Source organism: Carcharhinus amblyrhynchos, unplaced genomic scaffold (assembly GCF_965287045.1).
Source record: "Carcharhinus amblyrhynchos unplaced genomic scaffold, sCarAmb.v2.hapA scaffold_48, whole genome shotgun sequence".
Lineage (NCBI taxonomy): Eukaryota > Metazoa > Chordata > Chondrichthyes > Carcharhiniformes > Carcharhinidae > Carcharhinus > Carcharhinus amblyrhynchos.
This window is the reverse complement of record NW_027649789.1, coordinates 2,217,117-2,238,530: the sequence shown is the minus strand read 5'-3', so window position 1 is coordinate 2,238,530 and position 21,414 is coordinate 2,217,117. Positions and strand designations below refer to the sequence as shown.

Here is a 21,414-nt window from a genome sequence, read left to right as displayed (position 1 = left end):
TTTCCTTATACCCCAGTCCTTCCATACCAGGCAACATCCTGGTAAACCTCCTCTGCACTCTCTCCAGAGTCTCCACGTCCTTCCGGTAGTAAGGCGTCCAGAATTGGACGCAGTGCTCTAAATGCGGCCTAACCAACGTTCTGTACAACTGCAACATTAGACTCCAGCTCTTATATTCTATACCCCTTCCTATAAAGGCTAACATACCAAAGGCTTTCTTCACCACACTCTCCACTTGCACTGCCACCATCAAAGACTTGTGCACTTGCACCCCCATGTCTCGCTGCGATTCTATACTCCTTACTGGCTTACCCTTTATCATATAACTACCCCCTGCATTATTAAGGCCAAAATGCATCACCTCACATTTATCCGGATTAAACTCCATTTTCCATGTATCTGCCCAATATACCAGCCTATCAATATCCCGCTGTATTGCCAGACACTGCTCCTCACTGCCCGCCAATCCAGCCATCTTGCTGTCATCAGCAAATTTGCTGCTCGCACCACTTACTCCCGCTTCCAAGTCATTTATATACACTACAAAGAGAAGAGGTCCCAGTACTGAGCCCTGCGGCAAACCACTAGTGACAGACCTCCAGCTAGAAAAGGATCCCTCCACTACTACTCTTTGACTCCTCTTTGCAAGCCAGTTCTCAACCCATCTGGATACCTGACCACGTATCCCATGAGCTTTAATCTTCTGTACCAACCTACCATGAGGGACTTTGTCAAACGCCTTACTGAAATCCATATGGATGACATCAACGGCTCGTCCTTCGTTGACCGTTTTTGTCACCTCCTCAAAGAATTCTACCAGATTCGTAAGGCAAGACTTCCCCTTTACAAAGCCATGCTGCGTATCCTTAATCAGATCGCAACGCTCTAAGTGCTCATACATCCTATCCCTAAGAATCCTCTCCATTAACTTGCCCACCACTGACGTTAAACTCACCGGCCTGTAGTTACCCGGGCGATCCGTCCTACCCTTTTTAAACAACGGTACCACGTTCGCTATCCTCCAGTCCTCTGGGACCTCACCTGTGTCCAAAGAAGAGACAAAGATTTGTGTCAGAGGCCCAGCAATCTCATCCCTCGCCTCCCTAAGCAGCCGAGGATAAATGCAATCGGGCCTCGGAGATTTATCGGTTTTAATGCCAGCTAAAAGCCCTAACACTTCTTCCCTCGTAATCAATAGATCTTTCAATTGGTCTACCGCTCCCTTGATGACCATACCAGACATCAAGCCCCTCTCCTTCATGAATACTGACGCAAAGTATTCATTTAGGATCTCCCCCATTCCCTCTGCCTCTAAGCACAATTCCCCACGTCTGTCCCTAAGAGGACCAATTTTACCCCTCGCCACCCTTTTGTTCTTAAGATAGGAGTAAAACGCCTTTGGATTCTCCTTAACCCTACCTGCCAAAGCCATCTGATGCCCCCTCTTTGTTCTCCTAACTCCCCGTTTGAGATCCCTCCTACTCTCTCTGTATTCCTCCAATGTTCTCTCCGTTCCCAGCTGCTTAGACCTGACATACGCCTCTCGTTTCTTCCTAACCAGGTCTTCTATATCTCTGGTAATCCACGGCTCTCTAATCCTACCTTTCCCATCCTTTCTCCTAACCGGCACATGCCTTTCCTGCACCCATTGCAGTTTTCCCTTGAACCTTCCCACCATACCAGGCAACATCCTGGTAAACCTCCTCTGCACCCTTTCTAATGCCTCCACATCTTTCTTATAATGCGGCGACCAGAACTGTACGCAATACTCCAAGTGCGGCCGCACCAGAGTTTTGTACAGTTGTAACATGACCTCACGGCTCCGAAATTCAATCCCTCTACCAATAAAAGCTAACGCACCATACGCCTTCTTGACAACCTTATCAGCCTGGGTGCCAACTTTCAGGGATCTATGCACATGTACCCCGAGATCTCTCTGCTCGTCAACACTACTAAGAGTCCTTCCATTAGCCCTATATTCTGTACTCCTGTTACTCTTAGCAGAGTGAATCACCTCACACTTTTCCGTATAAAACTCTATCTGCCACCTCTCAGCCCAGCTCTGCAGCTTATCTATGTCCCTCTGCAAACTGTAACATCCATCCTCACTGTCTACAACTTCCCCGACTTTGGTGTCATCAGCAAATTTACTAACCCATCCTTCTACACCCTCATCGAGGTCATTTATAAAAATGACAAACAGCAGTGGCCCCAAAACAGAAACTTGAGGTACACCACTTGTAACTGAACTCCAGGTTGAATATTTCCCATCTACTACCATCCTCTGTCTTCTATCAGCTCACCAATTCCTGATCCAAACTGCTAAATCACCCTCAATCCCATGCATCTGCATTTTCTGCAGTAGCCTACCATGGGGAACCTTATCAAACACTTTGCTAAAATCCATATACACTACATCAACTGCCTTATCCGTATCCATCTCTTTGGTCACCTTTTCAAAAGCTCGATAAGGTTTGTGAGGCACGATCTATCCTTCACAAAACTGTGTTGACTATCCCTAATCAATTTATCCCTAATCAATATGATAGACTGAGCTCAATCACACCAAAACCAATGGATCAGATCAGAGATCTGCTGTCTTGCCAAATCCACTCAGAAATAGTGTTAGACATGGAACAAATGTTGGACATGCCGGTTACATTAGGCGACACAGTGGCACAGTGGTTAGCACTGCTGCCTAACAGCGCCAGGGATCAGGGCTCAATTCCGGCCTTGGGTGACTGTACGTGTAGAGTTTGCATACTTGCCCCATGTCTGTGTGGGTTACCTTCCACAGTCCAAAGGTGTACAGTTTCACCTGATTGGCTATGGTACGTTGTTCCTAAGTGTCTCAGGGTGTGTAGGTTAGGGGGATAAGTGGGCCATATATGTGGAGTTACAGAGATAGGGCCTGGATATGATATTCTTTCAAAGAATTGGTGAAGACTCGAATGGGCCAAAGGGCCTCCTTCTACACTGTGGGAATTGTATGATTCTATAAACATACCACAAGAATTCCATCATTACTGATGAGGGAACCCAGAGCATCAGTGCCATCTTCAGCCAGAAGTGCTGAGTAGAATGATTAATCTCGGCCTCCTCCTGAGGTCCCCAGCATTACAGATATCAATTTGATTCACTGTATGTGAGGTAAAGAAATGACTGAAGGCACTGCGTACTGCAAAATCTGTCAGCCTGGCAGTACCCCAGCAATGGTACTGAAGAATTGTGTTCCATAACTAACCATTCCCCGAGCCAAGATGTTCCAGTACAGTTACAACACTGGATCTACCGGACAATGTGGAACAAAGCAGGACAAATCCAATCTGGTGAATTACTATTCCATCAGTCTGCTCTTGATCATCAGAAAAGTGTCATCCTTCCAATGCCTCATGATCATCACTGCAGGAGTTCCTCAGGGTGATGTCCGAAGCCCAACCACCTTCAATTGTTTTATCAATGTCCTTCCTTCCATTATAAGGTCAGAGTGAGGATGCTCACTAATGATTGTACAATGCTCAGTACTGTTCACAATTCCTCAGATACTGAAGCAGTCCATGTCCGTAAACAGCAAGACCTGAACAAAACAGAAAATGCTGGAAAACCCCAGCATCCTGACAGCTTCTGTGGAGAGAAAACAGCTAACCCTTCGAATCTGGATGACTCTTCAACAGAGCGAGTGCATTAAGGTCTGAAGAACATTCAGATTTAACCTCATAAATGGCAAGTAATGTTTCCCTACACAAACGCCAGGGAATGACCATCTCCAACAGAAGGGAATCAAAACCATATTCCCCTTACATTGAATGACAGCACCATCACTGAATCCTCGACCGTCAACATCCTGAGTGGTGGGGGCTGCACTGGGACCATTGAACAGACACTGAACTGTAAACACTGTGGCTCCAAGGGTAGATCACAGCCTGGGAATTCGGAGATGAGGAACTCGCTTCCTGTCTCCCAAATTGTTGCCCAAGGCACAAGTCAGCAGTGTGATGGAATCCGCTCATCTTGCTGGATTGATGCAGCTTCAGAAACACTGAAGAAGCTCATCCAGGGAAAAGGAGCCACTGGATCAGCTGGCCATTCACCAAATTAAACATTGACTGTCTCTACCACTGACACACAGCGGCAGGATTTTACCACATACAAGGTGGAATGGAGCAGCTCACCAAGGTTCCTGAGACAGCATCATCCAAACAGGCACTATCCATCACTGAGATGGGCAAGGATATCAGAAGGATGGAACACCAACCAGCTTCAGATTTCTTTCCATTCTGACTTGGAATATATTCCTTTTCCATCACTGATGTGGGATCATAATCCCGGATGTCCCTTCCTAACGGTTTTACAAAGAACAACACAGCACAGGAAACAGGCCCTTCGGCCCAACGAGCCCACGCCGCCATCTTAACAATGTATTTTTCCTACACCTCCCTTGACCCGTGTGTATGCGTATGGGACCCCCATTGGAAATCAGATTCAGGGGAGAATAATTTAGGGACAATTTGTGACACCGATCAGCCGAAGAGCACATCTTTGGGGTGTGGGAGGAAACCAGAGCACCCCGGAGGAAACCCACGCAACCACAGGGAGAATGTGCAAACTCCCACAGACACTGGCCCAAATCCATGTATCTGCACTGCTAGCAGTGATAGTCACTGAGCTGTCGTGGTGCCCATCTGCTGGTCCAGTTTTAAGCATACACAAACGACATGAAGTACTAGGCCACTCTCGAAACATCCAAGAGCAGTCCACACATGACCCACCGTGTGCATGCCCCTCGGTAAACAACAAGGTGGACCGACACACCTGCGGAGTAAAAGAGACAAAACATCAACACATGTAGCATTAGATTTCCAGGATCGTCCCGAGGCTCTGACCCTTTTTAAAACTGTCTCCTATAACCCTCCATCCCTGTTTCGCTCATGTGCCTATTTAAGTAAACCTTAAACAAGTCCAGCGTGCCTGCCTCCACCACCTTACTTGGTAGTACATTCCAAACCCCCACGACCCTCTGTGTGAAAAACCTCCCTCTAGCATCCAAATTATACTTCTCCCCACTCACCCTAAGCTCGTGGCCCCTCGTGATATTTGTCTCCAATCTAGGAAAAAGCCTGCCAGATTTGGACCAGATGCTGTGCAGAATTTAAGAAGATGGCTCACCACCTCCTTCTCAAGGGCAATTGGGGATGGGCTGCAAGTGTTTGCATTGCCCGTGATACCATCATCCCCTGAAATAATTAATAAAGACCAGCGCTACCCACTGAAGGGATGGGTAATTGTGCCTGTGTGTAACCCAAACACCGTCACAGAGGAGAGATACACCAGCTGCTACAGGACAAATTGTGTGACCATTGTTCAGGCCAGAGGAATTCTAAAGATAGATCTGGTGGAACTATTCAATATACCCAGCGAGGGTCTCAATGTCCTGGTGTTGTGCTGTGTTATATACAACCTGGAGTTAGAGTGGAGAAGCTTTGAACAAAGTGTGATGCAATACAATGTTGACCAGATGCTTCATGATGAGGAACCCCATGGACCACAGGCCAGGGACATGGGATATGTGTCAGGGAGGATGGAGATTCAGTAATACAGACATGTTTTCCATGGACCTTAACTCACACAGCCATTCAGTGTAATAAATCTTCCACCATCTCCAGCACTGTTACTGTTTCTGTGAATGTTTTATAATTTCCCTGGAGCCGTCACTACATGAAACAAAGGCATTGGAATTGTATTGAGCTCATTCAGTGCTGTATTTCCCATCTCACATTCCCAGTGAACTGTTAAAGACCCAGTAATATGGTGAAGGATTTATTTAGTGGTGTTCCATCTCTGAATTTACTGAAAATACAAACTTAACAAAGTGACCGGTAACAACAAAGTATAACCCTGCAAAACCCAAGGCAGCAACCCCACCATGACAACCACCCCCATCCCTGCACTTTCCACAGAGCTGCAGGCAGGATCTTTATCTCTCTCCTCCGGGAATTTCGATGACAGTGGCCTTTGTCCTCGGATTTCCTGAGTCCTGGAAGGATCCGGCCGACTGTGAATCCTCTGCACAGATACTGGAGTTGTCTCTATCATCATAGCTTCATGAGGTGTTTCTGTTACAGTCGGAGCAGAAGAGGACCCACTGCCCACACCAGGGGCATCCTGAGAGGAGCTCCCAAATGCTGCAGGCAGCCGCTCCTCTATCCATTCAGGGCAAACTGGACCCTCCCTGTTCAGCTGGGAAGTCCTGACAGTGACTCCAGGCACATTTTCCCATCCCTCCCACAGCCCGTGTTCCACAGAGCTCCTGGAGGTGGTGAGAACATGCAGCTCATGTGTATTTGCTGTGGGTGATAGGCTGGATGTGACTCTCCATGAAGGTCACCAATCTCTCTGTGGAGGATGTTATTTGTCCTCTTACCTGAGACATGGTAACACTGCTGGTCTGGATTGACTCCTCCATCCCTTGTGTATGGATACACACAGCCTTTGGAAACTCCACCAGATGTTAAAATACCTTACACTGCAGCTCCAGTATCTGCTATATTGTTAAAGACTCCAGTCACATTTCACCTTCCACAAGCTGGCTCTGCCCTCTCCCCTCAAGAGTGTGAGTGAACTCAGCTATTGCTGCCTCCATCAGCTGCTTGGGTTTGTGTGTGCTGTCCTGTGCTGCCAGATTGTAACCCCTTTGCTACTCGTGTGAGACAGTATCTGCTCTGGCGGACGCTATGGGGAATAATATGACAATCCATCCTCTGACAACCCCTCCTCATCTTCAGAGCTGCACACCCGTCTCCCACTCACCACAGCTGTTGATCTGTGAGAGAGTGAAGAATGTTAGAGGGTAATGCACATTCCAACATGTCCTGGAGACTGTTCCTAACCCAGAGCTCCATCTGACCAATGGTGAACACACAAGCACCAGGTTTTGGACTCAGCAGCAGAGCCTCTCCTGTGCCCATCACTCACTCACTCTCTCTCTCTGGATCCACAACCCATCTCACCATCAGTGATTGCCCACCCAGTCTCCAGGTCTCCCAGTTCCAGCACTTCATCTTCCATTGGCATAAGGATGACACAATGCAGACACTCTCACTCTTGGCTCCTTCTCTGATGCTCTGTGCCCTCTTCTACAAGCACATAAATTTCCATTGTTACTCACCCATCAAAGACACACACAAGCCTATGGTGCTGCCAGACTGCCCATCATGGGCCCACCAGGATGGTCACTCAGTGTGGGCAGTACAGCAGTCATCTCTGACTGACCGGAACCCTTCACAGAGAGGCTGACATGTTCCTGAAGATTGATGCTGCTGTTTGGACATTGCCAGTGTCTGGGTGGAGATGTTCTTTCCACAATTTCTCTTCCATCCTTATTCACATATCAGCCTGTAAGTTTAATGCTCACCTTGTCAGAACATATCAGGTTATTGAAACTTTTGCCTCACTGCAGCCACATGCTGCCTGCTCTGGCTCTTGGCAGTTTCTATCCAGACTTGCTTGGGTTGATGTGACAGGTCTCCTCCTCCAGTCCTGAGGGAACAGAACCTCCCTCCAAACCGATATAGCCTTGAGAATTTCCAGGGAAGTGTCAGTGAATTGGGTTTAATCTTCCTTCTGCCATTTCAGCCCTTTGTTCATTAACCAGGGCTCCCTCACTGCTCCCTTCAGAGCCTTTAAAAGTGCTGCTGGCTGCCTTTAAATCTGGTGCCTGCTTTGCCTGAATGGGATCTTCCCCTGCAGTCAGTGGTTAAGCTCTGGAATACACAGGGTTTTGGGGGTAGGTGGGGGAATGACACTTAGTGAATTGCTCATTCAGAGAGTCAGTGCAGACACAATGGGCCGAGTGGCCTCCTTCTGCTCTGTAACAATTCTGTGATTCTGCCTGTGCTGCCTGAGTGGACGGATTCCCCTAACCTGTCATATTAATGTGTCCGTTCTGGTTCTGTGTGGAGTTGGTTAGTTTAGTTGGTTTGGTGTCTGGAGTGTGATGTGGAATGAGGCTAATGTTGAGGGTTTGGTCCTCGTACCAGCTGTGGGGTTCATGGAGTCCCACCTCTTCCCATTGCCCGACATTTACTAAGTTTTGTCCCTGAAGCAACATGTAACAAATTGTCTCTCTCTCTATTGGAGAGAAATATTAATATTTCACTGGGGACTATGGCTACTAACACTGTCCACACAGCAACATCACCAACTCCCAGTTGAAATATCGATACATTTCCAACCATTATCTTCACAGAATTGTTACGGTTCACAATGAGGCCATAAGGCCCATCGTGTCTGTACTAGCTCACCAAATTAGCATTAGGAATTTGTGTCATTCTCCAGCCATTTTCTCGTATCCTCGCTCATTGTTTCTATTCAAATAATCATCTAATTCCTTTCTGACTGTTTCGATCCAGCCGACCTCCACCACACTTCCCGACTGTAATTCCAGACCCGAACCACTGGCAGTGTGAAAAAGGTTTCTCTCTCATCATCTTCAACCCCACCACACACTCCATTCCTGAGCCACTGACCATCCCATTGTCCCTCCCTGTAACTCAGGGTAAGGACATGGGAATCCTGAGCTCTTCCCTTTCACCATCATCCTTTTTGTCATTTAATCTCTCCAGCACTTCCATTTTCTTCTTTCCTTGTCACCCGCCCATCCCCAGCTCCCTGTCACTTCAAACAATTTAATTCACTGATATTTCCAATTTCTAATTTTAGCTAATTGAACTGAAACTAAATCTGTTCCTCTCTTCACAGATATTGCCTGACCTGATGAGAGTTTCCAACATATCTATGCAGATTTCAGATTTACAGCATTAATATAATTTTGCCTTCAGTATCAACTGAATTGGTGTTTCTTGAATGTCCCGCACTGTACATTATTATTGTTAATGACCTTATTCTTCAAAACACTGTGGATTTACCCTGATTCCTGTTATTTTTCTCTCTCTGATCGCCAGTCTGAATCGTAATAATCTCACCAATTCTTGTGCCGAGGACCTGGCCTCTGCTCTCAGTACAAACCGCTCACTGATAGATCTGAATCTGGGTGACAATAAACTGAGAGATTCAGGAGTGAAACGGCTGTCTGTGGCTCTGAGGAATCCGGACCATAAAATACAGAAACTGCAGTAAGTAGCAGACTGTGTGAGATTGTGTTTATAATAACTGAATATTCAACAATATAATTTCACCACTGGTATTTGTATTTAAAAAAATACTGCCCATTACTATTGGCCATGATGTGGAGATGCCAGTGTTGGACTGGGGCAAACTCAGTAAGAAGTCTAACAAGTTTATTTGATAGGAAACCCATAAGCTTTTAGAATGCTGTTTCTTTGTCAGGTGAGTGGAAAGTTCTGATGGATCTTTTCACAGACCTTTCCACACACCTGACGAAGGAACAGCGTTCTGAAAGCTTGTGGGTTTACTATCAAATAAATTTGTTGCAATTTAACTTGGTGTTGTGAGACTTCTTACTGCATTGTGATTGGCGTCAGTTATGAATGAGGAAAACTGCTTTTCCTCTAACTCCCCTTGCTTCTCTCTTACTGCTCAGCAATTCTCCCACAAATCCTTATTTTGAGGATGTGGGGGGATAATGTTACAGTGCACACTCTGAGGTTCTCTCCTCCTCCTCAGATGTGCACAGCTCTCCCCGGACACAGTAAATGGAGGACAGGACATGGTGGTGGAGTCTCGCTGTTAGTAACAGATGAAGGTAACTAGAGAGAGTTGAACTTAGTTCCAATGATCAAGATGCGTAACAACATAGTAAGAACATAAGAACAAAAGAAATAGGAGCAGGAGTAGGCCACCTAGCCCTTCGAGCCTGCCCCGCCATCCAATAAGATCATGGCTGATCTGTCGTGTCTCAGTTCCACATTCCCACCCTCTCCCCATAACCCTTAATCCCCTTGCCTATCAAAAACCTATCAACCCGCGTCTTAAATATATTTAGCGAGGCAGCCTCCACCACTTCAACGGGCAGAGAATTCCAGAGATTCACCACCCTTTGAGTGAAGAAGTTCCTCCTCAACTCTGTTCTAAACCGCGCCCCGCTTTATCTTGAGGTTGTGCCCTCTAGTCCTACTATCCTTTCTGAGCGGGAAGAGTCTCTCCACCTCTATCCTATCCATCCCATTCATCATCTTATATGTCTCAATGAGATCTCCCCTCATTCTTCTAAACTCTAAGGAGTACAAGCCTAGTTCATTCAGCAGAATAAGATGCAGAATCAGTTTGGGTAGAGATAAGAATTAACAAACTTGAAAGATCATTTGTGGGAATCATTTAATCGCCCCTAACAATATTCAGAATATCCTCCGATGCAGTACAAAGGAGAAATAATTGGGTCTTGCAAAAAAAATCCTTCAATTATCACGGGTGGTTTTAACATTCACGTACAAAGAAGAACAAAGAGCCATACAGCAAAGTAACAGGACCTTCGGCCCAACAAATCTGCAGCGCTGACTCATTCTTATTCAGACCCAGTACTTGTTGCTCATACGCGGTTTCTATTCCTCTGTTTCTCTCCCGTTCATGTTTCTATCGAGATAAACCTTGAACATTGGGAACGTGCCTGCTTCTGTCAACTTCACTGGCTGTGCATTCGAGGCACCCACCACCCTCTGTGAAAACTTTCCCTGCACATCTCCTCTAAACTTTCCCCCTCTTGCCTTCAAACTGTCCCGTCCTGTAGTTGACCTTTCCACCCTGGGGAAAAGACTCCAACTATCAACCATATATCTGCCTCTATCAGGTCACCCCTCAGCCTCTGTCTTTCCAGTGAAAACAATCCGAGTTTATTCAACTTCTCTTCATACCTTAACCAGACCAGGCAACATCCTTGGAAACCTTCTTTGGTTCTGAATATTGTTAGGGGCCTATAAATGATTCCCACAAGTGATCTTTTAACTTTGTTAATTCTTATCTGTACCCAAACTGATTCTGCATCTTGAGCATTGGAACTAAATTCAACTCTCTCTGCTTACATCATCTGTTACTAACAGCGAGACTCCACCACCATGTCCTGTCCTCCATTTACTGTCATCTATTCACTCTCCCCTTCTCCAAAGCATCCACATCCTTCTGGTTGTCTGGCGATCAGCACTGCACTCAATATTCCATATAGAGCCTAACTAAAGTTTAATACAGCTGGAACATAACTTGCCAACTTTTATACTCGATGCCCTGGCCAGTGAAGCAAGCATGCTGCATGCCTTGTTGACCAAGTTATCCACCTGTGTTACCACTTTCAGGGATCAGTGGACAAGTACGCACAGATCCCTCTGTATGTCAATGCTCCTGGTGTTTTACTCAGACAGGGAAGGCTGGGGGACAACCATGTGGAGTTCTATCAAACTATAGAAAGAAATCTTTCTCCTTCGTTTTAGGGGGCAGTAACCAGTTGTATTGATTTAAGGCATTGAACAGAAGTTCCAGAGGAGAATTGAAGATGGCTCATTGGTTAGCATTGCTGCCTCACAACATCAGGGACCTTTGTTTAATTCCAGCCTCAGCTAATTGCCTGCGGAGTTTGCATGATCTCCCTGTGTGTGCAGGTTTCTGTTAGGTACTCCGGTTTCCTCCCATAGTCCTAAGATGTGTAGTTTTGGTAGATTTGCCATGGTAAATGTCCAGTGATAAGCAGTTGTGTGGGCCTGGTTAAGTTGCATCTTCGGAGAGTCAGTGTAGAGTGGATGGGGCGATTGGGAGCCTTCTGCACAGTGGGGATTCTCTGGTTCTGTGGAAATGTTTTTTCACCCAGAGGGTAGCGGGAATCTGGATCTCACTGTCTGAAAGGGTGGTGGAATCAGGAACACTCTCAACATTTAAGAAGCATTCAGACAAGCACTTGAAATGCCGCAGCGTACAAGGCTATGGAGCAAGTGCTGGTAATGGATTAGAATAGATTGGTGCTTGATGGCTGACACAGACATGGTGGGCCGAAGGGCCTCTTTCTGTGCTGAAAACCTCTATAAAGGCCCAGGGATTGGAAGTTATGAACCAGAACCTGAATTTTCACTGATTCCTATTATTTCTCTCTCTGATCCCAATGCAATGAAGTGTCAATCGCCATTGATTTTTTGTGCCCTGGGTATAGGGCACATGTGACGGTGACTCTGAGGACCCATTCACATGCTTTCAAGGGGACAGTTGTCACCCCAGTCACACAACCCTTGATTTGTGAGGAAGAGGAAAGAGTGAATGGAGGCAATTGTTAAGACACAGGCCAGAAAATCCAAGGTGTTTTGTGAAGTTAGCCTGGACCTTTGGTTTTACCTTTGGTTTTATATTTGATTTTGGTATTGATGAGCATGAGGTGTTTCACTCCAGGTATGAATCAAGTGACCCACTAGGATGCTTTTGTCAAATACAATTTATTTAAGAACGCAGTTAGAATATAACAACAAGAATTAGCATAACCTTTACCAATTGCAAGGCTTAAACATGACACAGTATAACTCATAACAGCTAGCTATCTCTGTTGTTCCAATATAAAGCAATACCCACAGACACACACCCTTCTCCAACATTAGTTAGCACAAAAACAAGTATGCTCACACGTTGCCGATTTTCCAGCTTTTTAACACTTCCAGACAGCCAACCGACAATTGTTTTCAGAGAAAGATTCAGCCTCCGAGCAGCCCAATCGCAGAGAGGAAACCCCAGTCTCTGACAGCTTCCAACACAGCAACACTTCAACAGCAAAAACTCCAACTTCAGAGAGGGAAACAGCACTGCTGTTTGTCTTAACTTCAAGCAGCTTCTGAAAGCAGAATAAAAACTAGAATGCTCTGTGAAAAATAGCTGTCCCTCAGTCACATGACATAACCTGTCAATCACCCACAATCAAGCTCAACTCTGCCATCCCAGGGGAACACTGAAACAACAGAACACTGCATTAGTTCAGATTAAAATCAACATGATGTCAATTATACTGCTTCAGTAACAATAAAGGAAACCGGTTACAGATAGCACGGTGCAGACAGTATAACCTGCATAGAAACATGATTAAAATAGAAACTAGAAGCAGGAGTCGGCCATTTGGCCCTTCGAGCCTGCTCCACCATTCATTTTGTTCATGGCTGGCCATCGAATTCAATATTCTTCAATATTCAGTATATTTCTTAAGGGTATAGTTTGTAACAAAATGTACATCCCAACACATCCTTCAGCTGGTTCCATGTTACCAGTGATGGGTAAACAGGTGGATTTACCCTGATTCAACCTCACGTGCTATAAAATGATTCACCACCTTGTCAGAACAAAGCAAGTTATTCATCCTTTTGCCTCGTGTAACCGTATAACCCACACCTGCCCAGGTGTTGCGGGTACCAGAGTGTCTCCTGTGCCCATCCATTCAACCGCTCGCTCTCAGCTTACAACAAATATCACAATCAGTGATTTCCCACCCTGTCTGCTGTTTACACAGTTCCAGCGCTGTGAATTCTCGGTGTAAGGATGGCAAGATCTGGATGCTGTCACCATTTTGAATTCATTTCCTGACATTTCATGCTCTCTTCTACAGACATATAAAGTTCCATTGTTACTCTCCCATCAAAGACACAAGCCTGTGCTAGTGACAACCTGACTGACCATGTCTGCAGAGCAAAGGTCTCCTGCATGTGATCATCCCATTCTCACAGTGCAAGAGTTATCTGACTAACCAGAACCCTGCAGAGAGAGACTGACATGTCTCTGACAGTCGATGCTGCTCTCTGGGCATTTCCTGTGTCTGTGTGGAGATGACCTTTCTACAATTTCACTTTCATCCTCATTTGACCTCATATGCCTCTGCTTACATGTTATAGGATGCTTCACCACCTTGTCAGAACATAGCAGGTTCTTCATCCTTTTGCCTCACTGCAACCATATAACCCACGCCTGCTCAGGTCTCCGGCAATCTCCATCCCGTTATACTTGGATTGATGTGGCAGATACACTCCAGTCCTGAGAGAACAGAAATTTGCTCCAAACTCACGTAGCCTTGGGGAACACGACCAAGTTGCCAAGTACATCATTGAATTGAGTTTAACCTTCCTCCTCCTATTTCAGCCCTGTGTTCAGTAACCAGGCCTTCCTCACTGCTCTCTCCAGAGCTGCTGCTCTGAAATTGCTGCTGGTGCCAGCATTGCCTGAACCGGGACATCCCCTGCAGCGAGTGGTTAACGGCTGGAATTCACTGTCCGAGAGTATGGTGGAGACACGTTCAGGTGAAAATTTCCACAGGGAATTGGATTGTTATCTGAAAAGGGAGAATGTGCAGGGTTACGGGGAGAATTTGGGGGAATGACACTTAGTAAATTGCTGATTCAGAGAGTCAGTGCAAACAGCGTGGGCCAAATGGCCTCCTTCTGTTCTGTAACAATTCTGTGATTCTACCTGAGAGAGATACCAATGGCCCTTAGTGGACACTGGTTAAATTATCTAACCCTGTTAACACGGCAACATCACCAGCTTCCAGTTAAAATATTGATACATTTCCAACCATTATCTTCACAGAATTATTGCCAAGCACCACGAGGTGAAATGTGTCTGCACCGGCTCACCAAACTAGTATTAGGAATTTGTCTCATTCTACTGCCTTCTCCTCGTATCTTTACACATTGTTTCATTCGAATGTTCATCAACTGCCCTCTGTTATGCCTCGAATCAGCCTCCCTCCACCACACTTCCTGGCTGTAATTCCAGACCCGAACCACTGGCAGTGTGAAAAAGGTTTCTCTCTCATCATCTTCAACCCCACCACACACTCCATTCCTGAGCCACTGACCATCCCATGTCCCTCCCTGTGACTCAGGGTAAGGACATGGGAATCCTGAGCTCTTCCCTTTCTCCATCATCCTTTTTGTCATTTAATCACTCCGGCACTTCCATTTTGTTCTTTCCTTGTCACCCGCCCATCCCCAGCTCCCCGTCACTTCAAACAATTTAATTCACTGCTACTTCCAAGTTCTAATTTAAGCTGATTGAACTGAAACTAAATCTGTTTCTATCTTCACAGATATTGCCTGACCTGATGAGAGTTTCCAACATATTTATTCATATTTCAGATTTACAGCATTAATATAATTTTGCCTTCTGTATGAACTGAAGTTGTGTTTCTTGAATGTCCCGCACTGTACATTATTATTGTTAATGATCTTATTCTTAAAAACACTGTGGATTTACCCTGATTCCTGTTATTTTTCTCTCTCTGATCTCCAGTCTGTTTGGTAATGCTCTCACTGATTCTTGTGCTGAGGACCTGGCCTCTGCTCTCAGTACAAACCGCTCACTGATACATCTGAATCTGGGTAGGAATAACCTGGGAGATTCAGGAGTGAAACGGCTGTCTGTGGCTCTGAGGAATCCGGACTGTAAAATACAGAAACTGCAGTAAGTAGCAGACTGTGTGAGATTGTGTTTATAATAACTGAATATTCAACAATATAATTTCACCACTGGTATTTGTGTAAAAACACTGCCCATTACTATTGGTGTCAGTTATGAATAAGGAAAATTGCTTTTCCTCTGACTCCTGTTGCTTCTCTCTCTGATCCCTGAGCAATGGGGTGTCAGTCCCACAGATCCTTATGTTGAGGGTGTGAGGGAAGAATGTTATGGTGCACCCTCTGAGGTTCTCTCCTCCTCCTCAGATGTGCACAGCTCTCCCCGGATACAGGCTCTTCGGCCCATCAAGCCTGTAGCAGTGACTCATTCTTGTTCAGACCCAGTACTTGTTGGTCATTCGCAGTTTCTAATCCTCTGTTCATCTCCCGTTCATGTTTCTATCGAGATAAACCTTGAACATTGGGAACGTGCCTGCTTCTGTCAACTTCACTGGCTGTACATTCGAGGCACCCACCACCCTCTCTGTGAAAACTTTCCCCGCACATCTCCTCTAAACTTTCCCCCTCTTGCCTTCAAACTGTCCTGTCCTGTAGTTGACCTTTCCACCCTGGGGAAAAGACTCCAACTATCAACCATATATCTGCCTCTATCAGGTCACCCCTCAGCCCCTGTCTTTCCAGTGAAAACAATCCGAGTTTATTCAACTTCTCTTCATACCTTAACCAGACCAGGCAACATCCTTGTAAACCTTCTTTGGTTCTGAATATTGTTAGGGGCCTATAAATGATTCCCACAAGTGATCTTTTAACTTTGTTAATTCTTATCTGTACCCAAACTGATTCTGCATCTTGATCATTGGAACTAAGTTCAACTCTCTCTACTTACATCACCTGTTACTAACAGCGAGACTCCACCACCATGTCCTGTCCTCCATTTACTGTCATCTATTCACTCTCCCCTTCTCCAAAGCACCCACATCCTTCTGGTTATCTGGCGATCAGCACTGCACTCAATATTCCATATTGGGCCTAACTAAAGTTTAATACAGCTGTAACATAACTTGCCAACTTTTATACTCGATGCCCTGGCCAGTGAAGCGAGCATGCTGCATGCCTTGTTGACCAAGTTATCCACCTGTGTTACCACTTTCAGGGATCAGTGGACAAGTACGCACAGATCCCTCTGTATGTCAATGCTCCTGGTGTTTTACTCAGACAGGGAAGGCTGGGGGTCAACCATGTGGAGTTCTATCAAATTATAGAAAGAAATCTTTCTCCTTCGTTTTAGGGGGCAGTAACCAGTTGTATTGATTTAAGGCATTGAACAGAAGTTCCAGAGGAGAATTGAAGATGGCTCAGTGGTTAGCATTGCTGCCTCACAACATCAGGGACCTTTGTTTAATTCCAGCCTCTGGTGACTGCCTGTGGAGTTTGCACGATCTCCCCGTGTGTGCGGGTTTCTGTCAGGTACTCTGGTTTCTCCCACAGTCCAAACTAGTGTAGGTTAGGTGGATCGACCATGCTAAATTATCCCTTAGTGTCCTAGGATGTGTAGTTTTGGTGGATTTGCAATGGTAAATGTCCAGTGATAAGCAGTTGTGTGGGTCTGGTTAAGATGCATCTTCGGAGAGTCAGTGTGGAGTGGATGGGGCGATTGGGAGCCTTCTGCACAGTGGGGATTCTCTGGTTCTGTGGAAATGTTTTTTCACCCAGAGGGTAGTGGGAATCTGGATCTCACTGTCTGAAAGGGTGGTGGAGTCAGGAACACTCAACATTTAACAAGCATTCAGACAAGCACTTGAAATGCCGCAGCGTACAAGGCTATGGAGCAAGTGCTGGTAATGGATTAGAATAGATTGGTGCTTGATGGCTGACACAGACATGGTGGGCCGAAGGGCCTCTTTCTGTGCTGAAAACCTCTATAAAGGCCCAGGGATTGGAAGTTATGAACCAGAACCTGAATTTTCACTAATCCCTGTTATTTCTCTCCCTCTGATCCCAATGCAATGGAATGTCAATCACATTGATTTTTGTGCCGTGGGTGTAGGGGAATAATGTAACGGTGACTCTGAGGAACCGTTCACATGCTCACAGGGGGACAGGTGTCACCCAGTCTCACAATCCTTCTTTTGTGAGAAAGAGAAAAGCGTGAATGGAGGCAATTGTTAAGACGCAGGCCAGAAACTCCAGGTTGTTTTGTGAAGTTAGCCTGGACCCTTGGTTTTACATTTGATTTTGGTATTGATGAGCATGAGGTGTTTCACTCCAGGTATGAATCAAGTGACCCACTAGGATGCTTTTATCAAACACAGTTTATTTAAGAATGCAATTAGAATATAACAACAAGAATTAGCATAACCTTTACCAATTGCAAAACTTAAACATAACACAGTATAACTCTTCACAGCTAGCTATCTCTGTTGTTCCAATATAAAACAATACCCACATACACACACCCTTCTCCAACATTAGTTAGCACAAAAACAAGTATGCTCACGTGTTGCCAATTTTCCAGCTTTTTAACACTTCCAGACAGCCAACCGACAATTGTTTTCAGAGAAGGATTTAGCCTCCGAGCAGCCCAATCGCAGAGAGGTAACCCCAGTCTCTGACAGCTTCCAACACAGCAACACTTCAACAGCAAAAACTCCAACTTCAGAGAGGGAAACAGCACTGCTGTTTGTCTTAACTTCAAGCAGCTTCTGAAAGCAGAATAAAAACTAGAATGTTCTGTGAAAAATAGCTGTCCCTCAGTCACATGACATAACCTGTCAATCACCCACAATCAAGCTCAACTCTGCCATCCCAGGGGAACACTGAAACAACAGAACACTGCATTAGTTCAGATTAAAATCAACATGATGTCAATTATACTGCTTCAGTAACAATAAAGGAAACCGGTTACAGATAGCACGGTGCGGACAGTATAACCTGCATAGAAACATGATTAAAATAGACACTAGAAGCAGGAGTTGTCCATTTGGCCCTTCGAGCCTGCTCCTCCATTCATTTTGTTCATGGCTGGTCATCGAATTCAATATCCTTCAATATTCAGTATATTTCTTAAGGGTTTAGTTTGTAACAAAATGTAAATTCCAACACATCCTTCAGCTGGTTCCATGTTACCAGTGATGGGCAAACAGGTGGATTTACCCTGATTCAACCTCACGTGCTATAAAATGATTCACCACCTTGTCAGAACAAAGCAAGTTATTCATCCTTTTGCCTCGTGTAACCGTATAACCCACACCTGCCCAGGTGTTGCAGGTACCAGAGAGTCGCCTGTGCCCATCCATTCAACCGCTCGCTCTCAGCTTACAACAAATATCACAATCAGTGATTTCCCACCCTGTCTGCTGTTTACACAGTTCCAGCGCTGCCAATTCTAGGTGTAAGGATGGCAAGATCTGGATGCTGTCACCATTTTTAATTCATTTCCTGACATTTCACGCTCTCTTCTACAGGCATATAAAGTTCCATTGTTACTCTCCCCTCAAAGACACAAGCCTGTGCTAGTGACAACCTGACTGACCATGTCTGCAGAGCAAAGGTCTCCTGCATGTGACCATCTCATTCTCACAGTGCAAGAGTTATCTGACTAACCAGAACGCTGCAGAGAGAGACTGACATGTCTCTGACAGTCGATGCTGCTCCCTGGGCATTTCCTGTGTCTGTGTGGGGATGACCTTTCCACCATTTCACTTTCATTCTCATTTGACCTCATATCCCTCTGCTTACATGTTATAGGATGCTTCACCACCTTGTCAGAACATAGCAGGTTATTCATCCTTTTGCCTCACTGCAACCATATAATCCACGCCTGCTCAGGACTCCAGCAATCTCCACCCCGTTAGACTTGGATTGATGTGGCAGATACTCTCCAGTCCTGGGAGAACAAATTTGCTCCAAACTCACGCAGCCTTGGGGAACACGACCAAGTGTTGCCAAGTGCATCATTGAATTGAGTTTAATCTTCCTCCTTCTATTTCAGCCCTGTGTTCAGTAACCAGGCCTTCCTCACTGCTCTCTCCAGAGCTGCTGCCTATGAAATTGCTGCTGGTGCCAGCATTGCCTGAGCCGGGACATCCCCTGCAGCGAGTGCTTAATGGCTGGAATTCACTGTCCGAGAGTGTGGTGGAGACACCTTAAGTTGAAAATTTCCAAAAGGGAATTGGATTATTATCTGAAAAGGAAGAACGTGCAGGGTTACCGGGAAAATTTGGGGGAATAACACTTAGTAAATCGAGGGGTTGAGTTTAGGAGACGGAAGGTAATGCTGCAACTTGATAAGACCCTTGTCAGACCCCACTTGGAGTACTGTGCGCAGTTCTGGTCGCTTCACTACAGGAAGGACATGGAAGCTATTGAAAGGGTACAGAGGAGATTTACAAGGATGTTGCCTGGATTGGGAGGCATGCCTTATGAAGATAGGTTGAGGCAGCTGGGACTCTTCTCCCTGGAGAGACGAAGGTTGAGAGGCGACCTGATAGATGTTTATAAGATGTTGAGAGGAATAGATAGGGTGGATTCTCGGAGGTTATTTCCCCGAGAGGACACAAGTTTAAGGTGCTGGGAAGCAAGTACAGAGGAGATGTTAGGGGTAAGTTTTTCACTCAGAGGGTGGTGAGTGAATGGAATCGGCTGCCGTCAGTGGTGGTGGAGGCGAACTCACTGGGGTCTCTTAAAAGACTTCTGGATGAGTACATGGGATCTAATGGGATTGGGGGTCATGGATAGGTCTATGCCTTAGTAGGTATAGAAGTGATCGGCGCAACTTGTGGGCCGAAGGGCCTGTTTGTGCTGTAGTGTTCTATGTTCTATGCTCTATATTGCTCATTCAGAGAGTCAGTGCAGACAGCATGGGCCGAGTGGCCTTCTGCTCTGTAACAATTCTGTGATTCTACCTGAGAGAGATACCAATGGCCCTTAGTGGACACTGGCTAAATTATCTAACCCTGTTAACACGGCAACATCACCAGCTTCCAGTTAAAATATCGATACATTTCCAACCATTATCTTCACAGAATTATTGCCGAGCTCCACGAGGTGAAATGTGTCTGCACCAGCTCAAAAAACTAGTGTTAGGAATTTGTCTCATTCTACTGCCTTCTCCTCGTATCTTTACACATTGTTTCATTCGAATGTTCATCGACTGCCCTCTGTTATGCCTCGAATCAGCCTCCCTCCACCACACTTCCCGGCTGTAATTCCAGACCTGAACCACTGGCAGTGTGAAAAAGGTTTCTCTCTCATCATCTTCAACCCCACCACACACTCCATTCCTGAGCCACTGACCATCCCATGTCCCTCCCTGTGACTCAGGGTAAGGACATGGGAATCCTGTGCTCTTCGCTTTCACCATCATCCTTTTTATCATTTAATCACTCCGGCACTTCCATTTTGTTCTTTCCTTGTCACCCGCCCATCCCCAGCTCCCTGTCACTTCAAACAATTTAATTCACTGATACTTCCAAGTTCTAATTTTAACTAATTAAACTGAAACTAAATTTGTTTCTCTCTTCACAGATATTGCCTGACCTGATGAGAGTTTCCAACATATTTATTCATATTTCAGATTTACAGCGTTAATATAATTTTGCCTTCTGTATGAACTGAAGTTGTGTTTCTTGAATGTCCCGCACTGTACATTATTATTGTTAATGATCTTATTCTTAAAACACTGGGGATTTACCCTGATTTCTGTTATTTCTCTCTCTCTGATCTCCAGTCTGAAAGATAATGCTCTCGCCGATTCTTGTGCTGAGGACCTGGCCTCTGCTCTCAGTACAAACCGCTCACTGATAGATCTGAATCTGGGTATCAATTACCTGGGAGATTCAGGAGTGAAACGGCTGTCTGTGGCTCTGAGGAATCCGGACTGTAAAATACAGAAACTGGGGTAAGTAGCAGACTGTGTGAGATTGTGTTTATAATAACTGGATATTCAACAATATAATTTCACCACTGGTATTTGTATAAAAACACTGCCCGTTACTATTGGTGTCAGTTATGAATAAGGAAAACTGTTTTTCCTCTGACTCCTGTTGCTTCTCTCTCTGATCCCTGAGCAATGGGA

General features: G+C 45.5%; 2 protein-coding genes across 2 annotated transcripts in view; both read left to right on the top strand.

Annotated features, from left to right (window-relative positions):
- LOC145337398 (NACHT, LRR and PYD domains-containing protein 3-like) overlaps positions 1-4,099 on the top strand; it is a 28,426-nt gene extending 24,327 nt beyond the window's left edge. Inside the window, exon 4 of the mRNA XM_080182176.1 lies at positions 3,814-4,099. Coding sequence (XP_080038302.1) covers positions 3,814-4,099 — 286 coding nt within the window. The remainder of the gene's footprint in view (positions 1-3,813) is intronic.
- Positions 1-21,414, top strand: part of LOC145337420 (NACHT, LRR and PYD domains-containing protein 3-like) — a 155,472-nt gene that overhangs the window by 116,346 nt on the left and 17,712 nt on the right. The window contains exons 8-9 of the mRNA XM_080182194.1: positions 15,214-15,384; positions 21,067-21,122. Of these exons, the coding sequence (XP_080038320.1) occupies positions 15,214-15,384; positions 21,067-21,122 (227 nt within the window). The remainder of the gene's footprint in view (positions 1-15,213; positions 15,385-21,066; positions 21,123-21,414) is intronic.